The sequence below is a fragment of the Pyrus communis genome, chromosome 3 (assembly GCF_041283825.1).
Source record: "Pyrus communis isolate YQ-2024b chromosome 3, ASM4128382v1, whole genome shotgun sequence".
In the NCBI taxonomy this organism is placed as follows: Eukaryota; Viridiplantae; Streptophyta; class Magnoliopsida; order Rosales; family Rosaceae; genus Pyrus; species Pyrus communis.
In genome coordinates, this window is record NC_142567.1 from 23,767,089 (window position 1) to 23,783,244 (window position 16,156).

The following is a 16,156-nucleotide window of genomic DNA, read 5'->3' on the forward strand; positions in this document are numbered from 1 at the left end:
CGGAAACAAGGTTTCCAATTTCAATTCCAAATTTTTTTCGAAATCAGAGTAATCTCAAAACTTTTGAAATTAATATATTTTACAAGTTTTAATATTCTCTAACTTTTTCAGATATGCAAATTATCATTTTTTTTTCTAAATATTTAGTACATACCATATGTTTATCAAATTTAATATACAATTGTATGAATATATAAAACTATGAATAAACTAACAATAGCAAGTGGACTTCTATCATAGTGGTGGAGACTGGAGAGGAGTGTTGCCCTTACACCACGACGTGAGTTTGAATCACGTTGACTCTCTAATCTAACAAATTTAGTTTTTGAAAAAAATTAATTAATTTAAATTTATTACACTTCATTGTGACATTTTGAATTAATTATAAGTTTCTCTTTACATAATATTATATCATATGATATGGTACTTGCATTTGCTGCCTTGATGTGTATGGGAGTGTTTGGAAATAAAATGACCGAAAGCGATTTTGATGAAGTTATTATGAAACCAACATTTAGTGAAAATACAAGTAAATCCTGAAAAAGTACTTGAAATGCTTCTTGGAAGGAGCACGTAATTGATGGTTCTTCCAAAATGCACTTCAAGTGCTTTTAAAACTCAAAAAAAAACTTTCACCAAAAGTTGTTTGAGTCATTTTAAAAGTATTTTCAAACAAATCATATAGCTAGTATAAGAAAAAGAAAATAGAAATTAAAAGTCCCTTGTTTGGGTGAAGAGAGAACTAAGAGGCTTAAGAGCATCTCCAAGATTGGAGATCATATGCATAAAATTTATTTTTGCTCTAATGCATAGATGCAAATGAGGAGATTTAAATTTTGATTTGCAAGTGTTCATTCGTTTTTGTGTAGATTTTGTTTTTTGTTAACTCAAATTAATTTGAGCGTGGCAGACATTGGATCAGCTCCTTCCAAATGTGAGCCGGATGGTTAGCAATAAACAAAGCCCAATGAAGCCCAACAGATATGTAACATCCGGGCACAAGTGAGATTACAAATTTACAACTTCAAAGTGATGAACCCTAAATTCCCAATTTAGCTTAAACGTACTAAAACTGCTCGTTCATTATTTTTTATCAAAAGAAATAGAAATCTGGGATTTGGGTTTACACACAGAGATGGCCAAAAGATTAGGCTCGCAGCTCTTCGTCAGCAGTAATCTCCTCTCTCTCTCTCTCTCTCTCAAATTTTATGTTTTGGGTTTTTGTGTTCTGATTTCCTGGATTTGTTTTTCAGGGTTATCATCGTTCACTTCCAGTGAAAAGCTCAGGAAATTGTTTTCTCCTTTTGGAAATGTTACAGAAGGTTTTTTTTTTTTTTCCATATTAATTTTCTCTAATTCTTTTCTTTTACTCTGTAATTTGTGGAAAATTGGTGACTGGTTTTTCCTTTTTGATTTGTTTGTTTAGCCAGGTTAATTATGGATCGTCGAACTGATAGACCAAAAGGATTTGGTTTTGTTACTTACCAATCAGATGTTGAGGCACAAAAAGCTTTGAAGGCAATGAATGGCAGGGTAATTTCCTCTCTGTGGGAAAAACAAAACCCAATTCACAAACCCATATTTTTTCAGATTAAAGTGGTTAATTCACTCGTATCAGAAGTGTTCTTATGCTGTTAAGTTAAATTATGTAAATTTGTTTGTTTTTCAATTTAATATTGAAATTAGTCAAATTGAATTGATAGAGATGCTATAGACTGCAGTTTGTCAAGCATTTCTGGTCTTTTATCCCTGAATGCGTGTGTTTGGTTGATCAAATTGCCAATATCCTTTGTTATGTTGTGCTTTTTCGACATCGTTCTCTTGTGAAATCTTACTTTGTTGATAATTTGTCCAGATGGTTGATGGGAGGCTGATTTTTGTTGAAGTTGCCCAGACTGGAAGGCATGAAAACGATACCTATTCTTGAGAGGAAGTTAACCTAGTCATTGTCTTGTTCAATATGTCTTCATGCCACATGCTTTGTAACTTTCAGTGTTGGCCGGTTGGATCGACGAAAATGGAATGGTTTAGGATTGAACTCAAATCAGATTACCATAAGGATTGAGAATTCAACTTTGCTTATACTAAACGATGAGATTACTATTCTTGTTTGTTTCTCTTATATATAGTTTAGTTTCCTCAATAAGTTTAGTTTCTCGATAAGTTTTTCCTCAAAATCTCACAAACAACACAAACATTTCCATATTCTCACTCCAAAATCTCACAAACAACAAAAACTTGTGCATAAACCATTTAGAATTTTACAGAATTGTCAATGGACGACAACAATTTGTGAGCAACTTAAATTTGGACTTGCTGGTTACCACCACCTACCACAGCATGCCCCCTCCAATCCACTGTACCTGTTCAAACGCGCGACAAGACATGATATTACCATTTAGAGGAAGCATCCCAAATTAAATTATACAGGCTCCGAAACAAACAAAAGACCAGCTTTCTGGATTACATTCTAAAAATAAAATCTCGCGGAGATAGGATCATAGCTAATACCTTATATCATGCAAAAGTTTCGACAGTACGGTACACTGGAAACACTAAAAACTTCTAAGAACAACCACCCTGCACTAAAACAAATGGAACCTTGGAGATGCGACTTTGAGATAGTGTGCGAATCTCCGTAGTTCTCACCTATTATGTTCAAGACAAATATGTCCTGGGAGCAAATGGGAGCAAGTTAACGCTATGCTCCCTACCACATCCGTTGTCCCTTAGAACATGCATGTTTTGTAATCAAATTAAACAACTTTACGCTATACATTATCAATTGGACAATTGTAAGCTAAATCCGGCCACCAGTTTTCATTCTAACAGCATCAGTTGATGGTCAATAGAAGCAATTTCTGAGATAGAAATATGAAATGCCAAAATCAGCCTACAACCTGCTTTATCATTCGATGAGAAGCAAGAAATTTTGTAGGTAAATCATTTTTCTAACCCAAAACGCTTCCCAAAATGTTAAATTTTCCGGGTTTATGCAACATGAAAAATTGGATATTGGTTATATAAGGCATGACTAGCATATGGAAGCAACTGGTAAAGAATGAATACAGAGCCAACTGTAAAAGGAATTCCAGCCAACGAAAATTATATGGTACAGAACTTGAGTAGTAAACTCCACAGAAAGAACCAAAGCACAGAGTAGTGTGACCAAACACTTAAATCGTACAAAGCTTTTATCTACTAAGTAAATTTTACCTGAGATCAATGTCACTACTCCTTGTGTGCAAATTGCAATCGGATTTGTCTGCCATCCAGAACCTGAAAAGTAACACAAACATGGAGCAATGATTACTTTGTGTTCCTAATAACGTAGCTAGTAGGGTGTGATTTCAAGTTTTCGACACATGCAAATTACAAAGAAATTATTCATGATGGACAAAACAACCTGACCATCCATCTCCTTGAGAGCAATGGTTGCTTCACCTTCAGAGGTGAATTTCACAAATCCATACCCCCTCGATTTCCCACTCACATGATCACATATAACTTTAACTGTTTAACACATCGACATAAATTCTCAAGTAAATAATTGGTACCTTGCATCATCTACAAGAAAAAATCAAGACCTACGAAATTATTGCCAACCTCAAAGAGTTTAACACTACCTTCAATTATTTCACCATGTTTTCCAAAAGCTTCCTTAAGAACAGGTTCATTTGTATCCCAGGAAAGCCCTGCATATTACAGACAACTTAGGCTGCAGTATAATTACTATATCAAAAGCCGTCGGAACTTGTTTCCCCTACTTCGGTGGCTCATACAAATTTAAAATCCAAATTTTAGTTGTTATATCTTTTATCACCAATTTAAATCTAAGACGATATTCTAAACTGCTCTAATTTATGGTGAAGGGGATTCGAACTTGCGTGTGAAAGGCCGGGTAAACTGCCCTTTTCAATTGGCAAAACCCACGTCTCCAAACCCATGATATTTACAATACCAAAAGCAGTAGAACTTAAAATCCAAAATTTCACTGTTATATCTTTTATCAACAATCTATATATAAATGCGATATTCTAAACTACTCTAATCTACAGCGGAACGGGATTCGAGTTTGGCTATTTGATGCATAACAATATTTCAGCTGGCAATAAGATTTCGACCAAAGAATTATAACTTAGAACAAAATCGACCGAGGAGAATATCGAAACATAAAATTCTAAAAGTAACAAATCAAAGCAAAAGGGACAAGTTTTGGCAGACCTGCAACGAACAATTTGGAGCAAGAGTGGCGAGTCAATAAAATCCTGGCCAGGACAGACGTGCGCAGAATACCAACTACGCCATTTGCGCCTCTCATTTCACCTCAACGTGCGCCGGTCTATTGGGAGGAATATGGCCGCAAACGCCGTCATGAGCTGAAGCTCGTTGCTCCTCCGGCTTGGGTGAAAGTAAAATGAGCACGGATTCTTTGAAGTGGTGCCGTTTGGTGCCCCGGGAGCGGATTCGCCTGGGTTCGGTTGGTAGCGGCTGTGTGAACGGCTGTCGCTCGGTGGTTACGCCTTGTAAAGAAGCTGCGGAAAGAAGATAGAAGTGCAGTCCCTACCCTGACGCACAAAACGACACTGTTTTTGTCCTGCACATAAATTTTGAAGTGAGACGGGGTCACGAAAACTAATGAAAGTTAATGCAAACTTTGAGTTCTAACGATAATAATAAAATAAATAGTAAAGTGAATAGTACAATGTTTCATTTTTTAGTGTAAAAATATGATTTTTTGTTAAATTGAACAGTACCTCAAGCTTTTCGTTAAAACTTCTTTATTTAAATCCTTTTAATTGGTGAATCCCCGTTACTTTCGAATACCCATTTTTTGATTGGGATGTGCTATCCACATACTTATTTTTACTTCTCACACACATTTTATTAATTTCTGTTAGCTGATCTTCTTTAATTCATCTGATCCAACTGTAAAAAATTAGAAGAATATATGAGTAGTAAAAAATGATGTGTGAATATCACATCCTTTTTTATTTTTCATGCTCCCAAATTCGCTTACCGCATCCGTTTTCGTGCTTCATAGCTTTCATAAATTTGAATCCATATATTACATTATTAAGTGACTACAAATCACTCACGTACAGGAATGTGACAAAAGTGTCGTCTCAAGAAGAGGGTCATAGACTCCTAGGGTTTACCTATAGATCGATGAACACCAAACCATTCAACGATATTTGTTCCTATGCAATAATGTTCCTGCATTGAACACAACTAAGAGAAAAAGAGCTTCACCAAATTATTTCGACGTGATTATTTCCAAAAACAAAGTAGTAATTTTAATGGTAACTGTAAGTTTTACGCAATAGATATCAGAACACGTAATCATTACTGTCTAATTATTGATCTACTAGTATTTTTCTTTCATACCCCAAAAGATAAAAGGGATACAGAACTGTCAGAACATAGCCAAATCCAAATCAATCACACATGTAGTGCAGAAGGTGAACACATAGGATTAAATGATTCGACTACTCGCATCAACAAGAGGGTTTCCCACTTCCAATTTCTACTCTCCTTTCTCCTTTCTCAACTCTACACATCAAATGCCAATTTCCAATGCGCAATTCTGCCTAAAAACACCAAGGTCTGAGGTCTCGTCTGCTCCATAGATTTCATTTGATTGAACTCATCAAATTCAAGATAAATGACTTTCATTTTGAAGGGATTAGAGGACATGAAAGAAGTTATGGCTCGTTTGGTATGTAGGATTGAATTGGAATGGATAACGCCTAATTTCATGGTATTTTAAGGCGAGAAATGAAAAACTTATAATCAATAAGAGGTTAGAAGATGAATTACTCATGAAAAAAACTTATCCATTCAAATCCTCTCCAAAATGATAGAATTAGAAGGGATGAATTTTCTTCATATCTATTCCTCTTCTCATCCCCTCCAACCAAAAATCATACCACCATCAATATGGCTTCAAATAAGGGAATTGTCAGTTCCAATCCTATCCTGCATACCAAGCAAGCCCTTAATCATCATTTTCAAAAGAATTGAATGGAATAAGTTTCCTTCGTGAGAAATTTAACTACCTTAAATCCAAGATTTAAGAAGAAAGAAAAGAGATTCTTCCATTTCTTTAATTCATCTGATCCAACATATCTTTAACTATATTAAGTAGAACCGTATTAAGTTATTCAATCCAATCGTAAGCACCAAACTAGTACAGTAAAGAAAGGTGGTATAAAAGGCAAAAGGAATATTGGATAAAGGGTGCAGATTACGCTTGATAAAAACGAAAAAGAGGTCCCTTTTCTTCAAACAATTCACAAAGCAATCAATTGACAAATAACATCACATCAAGAGGCATCATTACCAAACCCTCAAATCTCATCGAACAAACTACTAAAACATGAACATGAGGTTTCAATTTCAAAAGAAACAAGAGGTTTCAATTTCATAAATGGAATTCCATGAAAATCAAAGCTCCTAAAACATGAACATGATCACACAAGATTTTGAAGGGTTACAACTGCTTTCAAATGCAATGGAAGTTCAAGTCTCGATTTTTCTTTTTTCCTACAACCAACGAAAGACAAAGATCTGCTGCATACAGACTACATACAAATGGGGAGGGGTCACAAACTAAATCTAAACATGTGGGGATTTGATTAAACATTTGCTGGGATTGATTCACTGAGAGAACCTAAGCCTTCTTGGGAGACTTGGTTGCCTTGGTTGGAGATTTCGGCTCCTTTCCGGCGGCTTTCTCTGATTTCTTGGGCAGGAGAACCGGGTTGATGTTTGGAAGCACACCGCCGTGAGCAATGGTCACACCAGCAAGCAATTTTCCAAGCTCCTCATCGTTCCTCACAGCCAGTAGCAGATGCCTTGGGATAATCCTGTTCTTCTTGTTGTCCCGAGCTGCATTTCCAGCCAACTCCAGGACCTGGATAAAAACCAAGAAACCCACATCAGAAATTTTCTCAGCAACCAAACAGAACTTTCGGGCAGAAATCCAACATAAACCCTAAACCACAAAAATTAAACACAACCCAGATACTCAAAGCTCAAACCTCAGCTACCAAAACAAGATCAAACCCACATGAATCTAGAGAGAGAGAAAAGAGGTCATAGAGAGAGAGACTTACTTCAGCTGCGAGGTACTCGAGCACAGCGGCTAAGTAAACCGGAGCTCCAAACCCGACTCTTTGAGCATAACGTCCCTTCTTCAAGTAGCGGCCGATTCTTCCGACTGGGAACTGGAGGCCGGCCCTGACGGACCGCGTCACCGCCTTCTTCTTCGGACCGCCGCCTTTCCTTCCTCCGGCACCTTTCTTCAACTTACCACCAGTCTCCATATCTCAAACCCTAACCGCACTAAAATTCACTGAGAACCTGAGAAACCCTTCTGACTCAAAAACCCAAATCGGAAACGGAGAGAGAATTGCAAATGTTCAGACAGTAGATTTGGGAATCAGTTAGAGGATGTGCTTTATAGAGTGGGATATATTGTGGATCATATTGTTCCAGGGGGCGTCGAAGGCTTGAGAAGCTGGTTAGAGGATGGGGACCGTCAGATGGGGGTCTTATCGACGGTAGTGGACGCCACGGTAGCTATCCGCGTGGTAAGTGATTGACCAATGGAGAGCAAGGTTTTTGTTTTGTTCTTGTTTTGGTTTTTGTTTTCTTATTTTTTTCAATTTCCCGCTGCAATTTTGGTGAGCTATGGTAATTTCAAAATTTGGAGAAAGTGAAATTTGTTTTAGAGGTTGCTAAACAAATTTTTAGGTATAAATTGGTGTTAGTGGTTTAACGGCGGAGGATGAGTACGATTAGACTGAATTCAAATACCACATCAATCTCAAAAATCCAATTCTAGAAGTTTAAGAAGTATGATTCTTCATTTTAGGTGGGTCCATATGTATTTTCATTCTCCAAGTACTGGTAAATATAAATACTTGTGGTTTATTTACGTAACCGTAATCAAAATAAGAGAAATCAAATTAAGAAGGAGTCAGAATTAGATTCTTGTTGAAGCTGTTTACTTAAATGTTCTAGAATCGAAGTAGGAGTAAAACTGAGTTTATTAAAGTTGTTTACAAATTCACCTAAATCGGATTAGAAATCAATACGATTAATAAAATGCCCTTATTCTTTTTTGTTTTATTTCATCTATATTTTTTTTAATAACATTTTAATGAGTTATTTTAACATGCCCTAATCCACCTCCTCAGCACTCTTCTTGATTATATGTATTGTGTGTGTGTGCATATATATCAAACAGCTAGCCCTTTGGTTTGTATCAAGAAAAAAAAGGAAGAAAAATAGAAGGAAATGGCTTCTAGCAGCAGAGAAGGGAAAACACAACGCCATCAAACAGCTAGAGTTTTGCGTTGAATGGCAGATTGAAATTTTGAAAATAATAAGAGGGCATAATAGGAAGAAGACTTGCATTCCCGATTCCCGCATCCTCATGGACTTCAAATACCTCATCAATATAGTGAGTCCAATTCCTCCACTTTTAGAAATTGAATTCCTTATTTCGTGTGGGCTCAACCACTCTCTTGATTCCTTCAAAGTTAGTAAGAGCACTTCTAGCGCGGTGAATGCCCCGGTGGATAGGGAGCAAATCCAATCCAATTGCCTCCCCAGCTAACTCCATCCCGTTTGGGCAATTGGCCTAGAGGGGAGCCCGTGGGAGAGGGCAAGCGAGAGTCCAATGCCTGAGTTTCTGAGGGCTTTGTGATGCAAGGTTGACATCAACCACGTTATAAAAAAAATTTTACATCAGACGCGTTACCGACACATTTACCTTGTCATTTTCTCCCACTTTACACCACATTTTGATATTTTCAACGATTCTAAATAATTAAGAACATGTCGCATGATGAAATTGGTAAAAAAATCTTATCGTAATCTATCTAAAAAAATCTTATGGTACAAAAATTATCGTAAGCTATAATGTTTTGCAGATAAATTTATGTTAGTATATTAGCTTTTTTGTTATAAGATATTAAATATATATTTTTTGGAGTTGAAAAATGCATAATATTAGAAGATTTTAATTGATTTTTAATATTTTTAAAAAATATAAAATAAGCATAAAAGAAATAAAAATATATAATTAGATAATTTGATTCACTACTAAAAATATCCTACGCTTTTGGACCTTGATCTAAAAGCTTCCAAAAAAAAAAAACATAAAAAAACCAGAACCCCCTTTTTTCCTTCCCCCTTCGTCTTCCCCGCTGGAACCCCCTCCACGGCTCCACCCATCCACCCCTCCATCCCCTCCACCCGATCCACTCCTCTTCATGGAGGCCATCCAAGCTATTCAAACCCTCAATAGCAGAAATACCAAAATGCACAGGAACAAGAACAAGAACAACAACCACGAAAACGAAATGCACCCAAAGCAAAGCCGAACCTTTCTCAATGTGATTGATGGTCGTCTTCGAGAACTGATCCCCCAGCACAGCCAAAACCGCCATGGACAACAGCAACCCGCACTTTGTCACCAACAACCATTAACAAGTATTCTTCTCCAAAAGCTGTGAAAGCTAACCTCCACCAAACCAACGTCTGTAGCTCCAAGACTCAACCTTTAATCCTTGCTTCTCACTCCAAACCCCCCCACTTTCTCTCTCTAAACGCCTCACCTCAAATACCAACATCCCAAATTCTTCAGTTCTCCAACCGATTGAAGAAAAAACCAGAATCAACCACCTGGTTTCTTCAGATGAGTTCGGATTTACCGCCCACGAAAGCCACTCTGATCCCCACCCACGACGAAGACTCGCCGGACCAATCTGCGGCGCTGCTCTCTTTCAACACCGAATCGTCCGCCTCTCCGATCCCATTGTCTTCCCCTTCTTACAAACCCACCACCACTGTTATATTCATCTATCTCCTCCTCACCACCACTGTTGCTCTCTCCGCCGCTGCCGCATTTGCCTTCCGCTTCTTCTCTAATTAACCAATGCATGCACCGTGAGGTTATTTTTCGTCGGTACTATTTATTTTTAATTTTAAATTAATAAAAAAAAATTTATAATAATTTCTGATCGTATGATATACAATGAACGAATAATTTAAGAATATTCAAAATCTTCACAAAGAAGATCCAACGATCCATTCTATATGAAAATGATCATTTTTTAGAGGAGATAGGGAGTTAAATATGGTGATGTGAGGTTTTTTGTTTTTAGTTTTAATTCTTTTTTAAGCAAAACTATTGAAAAATGGTACAACTATTTTTTGATTATTTTACTCCTCGGCTAGTATGACATGTAAGAGGTAATTGAAAAACAATAAGTTATTAGGATCACAGATAAAACATAAATAATTACAATAAACCAATCAAACAATTAAGGGAAATAAACTTATCTTCCAACGCAGAGGAAGAAGACCCCATGACTGTTAAGGTTTTAAAATGAGTCTTTTATACTCAAGCAGCCAAGAGTCCTTGCTATCAAATATGATTTTTAGCACGAGATAAGATAATAACTGTGAGTGCAAGGACCTCCTAATATATAGATGCTCATTCCTTTAATCCAACCTATTAACTGATTAAAGGGATATTCCAAATCAATTAGTATTTTATTATAGTGCTAAATGATAACGAATTATTTGTCAACTAATTAAGGTTTTCATGATTAATTGCACTAAATAAGGACTCCTAAACCTAACCAAATAAGGCTTCATAATTTTCTCAACTATTAACTCGGATTGACCAAGTTACTTGTATGTCAAGAAACAGTGAGCACATATTCTTTGACACTCACAACTTACATTCTCCCACTTGAGTGTCCGAGAACATGATCCTTCTTTGGCTAAGTGGTAGGTGATCATTGAATCCCACAAAATTTGCAACTATACCTTTAACAACTTGTCACTAGTAGTTTAAATATTGGATTATAGAAAATAACATGTAATTGCTTCTACATGTTTACTCTATTACCACGAATATCAAATTACGAGCACAATGTTACTTGACATCATTCGTTAAATTTAGGTTGATAAACAAAAGATCAACTCCTGAACTGAGCCTTATGTAAGCATGGCTCATATTTTCTGTCAATTAAAACATAAAAAATAAGAGAAGATGCAAATACAATATAGTGTTACAAAATTACTCTCTTACCAACATTTATGAATAAAATTTTACTATTAAACCATTTTCCACTAGCACTGCAATTTAATAATACAAAAGTAATTTTAAACTCCCACCGATTAAAAGAGTAAAAAATCTCGTAAACGCACACATCTCTTAAAAGCTCCCACTGATCAAGCATTAATCAAGGATTTAAAATATTGAGAATTCAACATCAACTACTAATTTTTCTAACTATATCTCTATGTCAGATATTGCAAGGAAGTGAGTGGCTAAAAAGATATACAAAATCATATGGTCAGTTTTATTTATCTAAAATTTGACAGAAACAGAAAACTTTAACAAAATGTTTTCTGATTGCAACAAAAACATATAATTCCAAAATCATCTTTGGACAAAATCTGATTATATTAGGTTTTCACAGCTAAAACATAAAATACAAGGGCAAATAGTTTCAACACTTTTGAACAGATGAAGTATATACAATCTTGTCAATTCCATGTTTAACCGGTCACTGATTTATAGTTTCACTGAATAAGAAAACACTTTTGAGCAGATTAATTATCCATCAATAACATATAAATCACAAGTCTAATTTCTTGAACAACAAACAAGAATTAATAAGCAAAACACTTTTGAGCAGAATATACTCATTAACCCTTCTTGAATTTCTTGCAAGATTAGTTGCATATATAACAAATAAAATATAAATAAGTATGATAATGTACGTTTTATCTACCAAAACCATGACTATTAAAAGCATGCAAAATTGATGAGTGTGAAGCCCATAATACATTAGTTCTCCCACTTAGGCAAACACTCAAAATTGCAAATTTAAACACTAAAGAAAGTGGTTTTCATATAACAAAATATAGGCTAGTTGAATCAATAAAGATCAAATACATAATTTTTTTTTTTTAATTTTTTAAGTAGGTTAGAATTAAAAAGTTCCATAAACAAAAAACTTATGCAATCACTACAAATTTTATTTTATTTTAGTGTATGAGAGAAGACTCACTTATGTGTTAAAGATTAGGTCATGAATTAAAATGAAACCTAATAAGAGAATCCAAACTCAAAATTTATGTTTTAATTCTAAAACAAAGTCGATTAAAACAAACACTTACATATCTCAACAACATCAATTTTTCAACAATAATTTTAATCCAATTTAGAACTCAGAGAAAATTAAGGCAAAAGATTGGCAAATGTAACTACTCATTCTCGATTCTGCAAGATTCATCATGGAAGTAGTCGAGTTGTGGAGGATCGAACCAATTGCAAATTGCATGATTGTTACACCTTTGGGCAGAAACTAATCATGCAAACAAAATACCTGCATAGCTAGCCAAAACATAAAATACACAAAATACATATAGCTTCAACAGCTTTGGCCAGATGAAAATATGTTAGGCTTGCAATCAAAACTAACTAAGTGTTAGGCATGCCACTGCTATCTCAGTATAGTAGATGTAGAACAAGAGTGTGTTTAGTTGAGTGATTTCTTGAAATTCCCTTTGGGACAAAAGTATTCACCGTATAAATTAGAATTCTGATTTTTCAAATTAATCCTTTAGACCAGTATTAAATAACCGTTTTGTTGGATATTCAATAATTCTCAAAAGATTCAATCAGACACAAAAGTATGTCGTTGTTGACATTGAACAATAGAGCTCTCGAAAGAGGAAACATGGTTATCTAGTTATTCGATAGGGACTAAAATGATCAATTAGTAAACTGATGCCACTCTCCAATTTTCTCTCAAAAGACAATTATCATCATAATCAGAATTAATGACCAAACAAAACATTGGTTTAAGCAAAATAAACCAATACACTTAACCAAAATTTAATAAGTATTACTTAATAGAATTCATTTCTGTTGAGAATTTGGATAAAACAAGGACAATTGGTACAATTAACTTGTCAAATAATCAGTACTATTGGATGTGCAAAAATAAGTGAAAATAATATTTCAGAACATAATCAATTGTTTGAAGTCCCAATATTTAGCAATATGTACCATCTTACTTTGCAAATTCACTAAACATTCAATTCTTGTTACATTGTCATGAAAATTTTCAGATGTGAACTAGACATATATGGGTACCATTTTGCAAAATTTCATGATTTTAATTTTTTTTTACAAGTGAGTAAAAAATTAATTCGAAAAGAGATCTGCTGGAGAAACTGCAAAAAATCTGCAATGCAAACCTGAGATTAAAAATTCACTAAACTGACACACCCTGACCAAAATCAAGGCGTACTGGCCGTCATGTGAGGGTGACGTAGCCATGTGCACAGTGCGGAAGCAATATTAATATAAGAAATCCGAATAAATAAAAACCAAACTAACTAGAGCATTAGATAAGAATAAGTGCAAGACGAAACTAAGTGTGAATTCACAACCAGAGCATAAGTAGCCTAAGTGCAGTACATCAGGACGAATACTAATTATAACACCAAAGGTAATCCTACAATGGTGATAATCGGTCAGAGCTGCCGTGGATTCCTTGTAAGCCACCAAAAAGCACTCCTAACTAGAACCTGGAGGGGCGCAAAACAAAAAGTGTGAGTGGGCAAAAACAAAGCTTTTCAAAACCAGTTCAATTATCAAAGATAGTAACCCCTCGCCGTAAAACCTATATAATTTCCCAGAAAATAGAATACATATCTATACCATAACCATGCTCAGAATAGCAAAATCCACATATATGCCATGTCGAATATCTCAGCATAAAATTATGTAAACCAGGTGATATAAATCAATGCAAAATGATATGTCAGCCAGAGTCACCTAACGTAACCTATACGGTTGAATCTATAGCTCATCCATCTAGCCGGAGTCACTTAACGTGACCTGTACGGCTCAAATCCACATCTCAACAAATATACATGCACACGAGTCGGAACCACCTAAAGTGGTCTGTACGACAGGACTAGGTGTAAATAAATACGCTCAAGTGCTACAATTACATGAAGACTGTGCGAATAATTGCGGGTCACCTACGAGTCGGAACCACTTATAGTGGTCTGTACGATAGGACTGTGCACCTAACTTGGATCCAAGGTGAGCGTATGGTGAGGGAGGTGAACATCACGTGAAGGACTGTGCCCTAACCACGAGCGGGAGCACTAACACTGGGGTGCAAGTTTATGAGCTCTTAACACATCTCACATAATCTTCAATACATAAACAATCTACAACTCACCTGGTACTTACCTAAACGTCCACAGCGTCAAATCACATTTATGCATACTATATTAATTCAATGATCTACGTATAAATCAATATGCATGTCATTTCTAAACACAATTTCATTTAAATCGATTTTCTGAGAAAAATCTCAAGTATATAGGTATATAAGGAAAACCAAAAGCCCACTCACTGGTATGTGGAAGGGTCGTAGCCCCCAAGCCTCGATTGACTATGCTCGTCCTGAGGATAGGTCTCACATATATGTGAAACAACTATATAAACATTAATTTAAAGCACATAAACGAAACTAGCTAATAACTTCTCATACATGGCTCAAATGGGGTGTTTGAATATACCAACGTGATCTACTCAACACCAGGAACATCCCCATATTTTTAGAAAAAATTTCCGACCACCCACGCACCGCCATGCGCTGGCCAAGGCACAGCCATACGCGCGGCTAACCCTAACGGAACAATTAACGGCAGTTAGGAATATTCTGTTAAAACCTTAACAAAAGTTAACGACGTTACCTGACGCCGTTAGAATATTCCGTCAGCTCTGATGGAATATTCGTCTCCTTCTCCGATGAGCCTCGCCGGCTGCCGCCGTCTGAAACTCGAATTTTCGCCGGTTTCTGGAAAAACTTTAAAACTTCATATCATTCTCATTTCTTAACCAAAATCCATAAAATTTGTACCAAAATGAAGCTTACAATGAGTAGAACAAAACCTTACCACTTTTAAGACTTAAATCCAATGGGTTCTCGTCCGAAAAACCCATGATAATTTGGCCACCACTGCAACTCCCCAAAACTAAGCTTCCCGACGTCCAAAACACTCCAACTTTCTTCCTTGAGCTTCGTGAAGATGTCCTAAAACTCCCTAAAACCTTAAAACTCAAAGAAAAATCCACGATCACGACTGCATGAACAGTAACCCAAAACTGGGTTCTCTGGTTTTACGAGCTCTCACGTCGAACTAAGGGTATGGATGAGCTCCTGAGCTCACAAAGAACATAAAAGCAACCTCCTTGACGTCGATCCGTGTAAAATGAAGCTAGTTTGAAGAGTGACTATACAACTTGTACGGACAACGGATGAACTTCGAGAGAAGGAGAGAGAGAGGGTCAACGGGAGAGGTTTGGGTGTGTGTGCGTGTGGTCCTAGTGGGTCACCAACCAAAAACAAAAGAAAATAAAACCTAAGTCCTAAGTACTTCCAAAAGTATAGGAAAGTTAGGAATTGGACCACAACCAAAAACATATCACACACAACACATCTCAACGTCCAAGGGCAATTAAGTCATTTCCTTACTCTTGTGGATAAAATAATATACACCTTCGGGACGGGCTTTGACAAAATAGTCATTTTTCATTCAATGTGCATAAAAATTTTCAGATATAAAGTAGACATACAATGCTACTATTTCCTATAATTTTATAATTTTTGAAGTTTGACAAGTATACGAGAAGCAATTTCAAAATGGGATATGCTGCAGAAAGTGCAGAAAATCTGCAGTACAACTGAGATGAAAAATTGACTAAACATTCATTTTCCATTCCATGTATATGAAAATTTCCAGAAGAGAAGTAGATACATAAAGCTGAAATATCACAAAATTTCATAATTTTTGAGATTTTACAAGTGGGCCAAAAATAAAATCGAAATGAAATGTGCTGCAGAAACTGTAGAAATTCCGTACCACATACTCGAGACTAAAACAAAATTCACCAATAATTCATTTGGCAGCCAATTGTTGTGCAAATTTCCAGATTTAAACTAGATATATCAATCTATATCATACTCAAATTTCATGAATTTAGGAGTTGAATACGTATACCAAAATAATATCACAAACAAACAATGTTGCAGAA

General features: G+C 35.8%; 3 protein-coding genes across 7 annotated transcripts; 1 reads left to right on the top strand and 2 right to left on the bottom strand.

Moving 5' to 3' along the window:
• Window positions 1-914: 914 nt before the first annotated feature.
• On the top strand, window positions 915-2,105 carry LOC137716024 (small RNA-binding protein 11, chloroplastic). 2 transcript variants are annotated; one of them, XM_068455413.2, is made up of 4 exons: window positions 915-1,172; window positions 1,254-1,322; window positions 1,427-1,518; window positions 1,856-2,105. In XM_068455413.2, exons 1-4 carry the CDS (start codon window positions 1,136-1,138, stop codon window positions 1,925-1,927), a joined length of 270 nt encoding a protein of 89 aa, XP_068311514.1. In that variant the 5' UTR covers window positions 915-1,135; the 3' UTR covers window positions 1,928-2,105. The 2 variants fall into 2 exon arrangements, with proteins under 2 accessions (XP_068311514.1, XP_068311512.2); XM_068455411.2 differs by having other exon boundaries at window positions 918-1,172; window positions 1,427-1,533.
• A 74-nt stretch (window positions 2,106-2,179) lies between these two features.
• On the bottom strand, window positions 2,180-4,619 carry LOC137716022 (glycine-rich RNA-binding protein 4, mitochondrial). Of its 4 annotated transcripts, none has more exons than XR_015960919.1 (6): window positions 4,225-4,619; window positions 3,627-3,695; window positions 3,412-3,513; window positions 3,217-3,279; window positions 2,512-2,861; window positions 2,180-2,363 (listed from the first exon to the last, which is right to left on the bottom strand). XR_015960919.1 is itself a non-coding variant. In XM_068455407.2 (5 exons), exons 1-5 carry the CDS (start codon window positions 4,319-4,321, stop codon window positions 2,302-2,304), a joined length of 393 nt encoding a protein of 130 aa, XP_068311508.2. In that variant the 5' UTR covers window positions 4,322-4,619; the 3' UTR covers window positions 2,180-2,301. The 4 variants fall into 4 exon arrangements, 2 of the variants coding, with proteins under 2 accessions (XP_068311508.2, XP_068311510.1); XR_015960920.1 differs by having other exon boundaries at window positions 3,407-3,513; window positions 4,225-4,615; XM_068455407.2 differs by lacking the exon at window positions 2,512-2,861.
• A 1,786-nt stretch (window positions 4,620-6,405) lies between these two features.
• LOC137715160 (histone H2A) lies at window positions 6,406-7,483 on the bottom strand. Its single transcript, XM_068454396.2, has 2 exons — window positions 7,119-7,483; window positions 6,406-6,916 (listed from the first exon to the last, which is right to left on the bottom strand). The coding sequence occupies exons 1-2, from the start codon at window positions 7,326-7,328 to the stop codon at window positions 6,674-6,676; spliced, it is 453 nt and encodes a 150-aa protein (XP_068310497.2). The 5' UTR covers window positions 7,329-7,483; the 3' UTR covers window positions 6,406-6,673.
• Window positions 7,484-16,156: the final 8,673 nt, after the last annotated feature.

Coding starts and splice junctions, on each gene's coding strand:
- LOC137716024 (XM_068455411.2), top strand. CDS start 1,136: ATGGCCAAAAGATTAGGCTCGCAGCTCTTCGTCAGCA. Junction 1,173..1,253: donor CTCGCAGCTCTTCGTCAGCA/GTAATCTCCTCT, acceptor TTTGTTTTTCAG/GGTTATCATCGTTCACTTCC. Junction 1,323..1,426: donor TTTTGGAAATGTTACAGAAG/GTTTTTTTTTTT, acceptor TTGTTTGTTTAG/CCAGGTTAATTATGGATCGT.
- LOC137716022 (XM_068455407.2), bottom strand. CDS start 4,321: ATGAGAGGCGCAAATGGCGTAGTTGGTATTCTGCGCACGTCTGTCCTG. Junction 3,280..3,411: donor TGCTCTCAAGGAGATGGATG/GTCAGGTTGTTT, acceptor GTTACTTTTCAG/GTTCTGGATGGCAGACAAAT. Junction 2,364..3,216: donor AGTAGTGACATTGATCTCAG/GTAAAATTTACT, acceptor GCGTTTGAACAG/GTACAGTGGATTGGAGGGGG.
- LOC137715160 (XM_068454396.2), bottom strand. CDS start 7,328: ATGGAGACTGGTGGTAAGTTGAAGAAAGGTGCCGGAGGAAGGAAAGGC. Junction 6,917..7,118: donor TCGAGTACCTCGCAGCTGAA/GTAAGTCTCTCT, acceptor GTTTTTATCCAG/GTCCTGGAGTTGGCTGGAAA.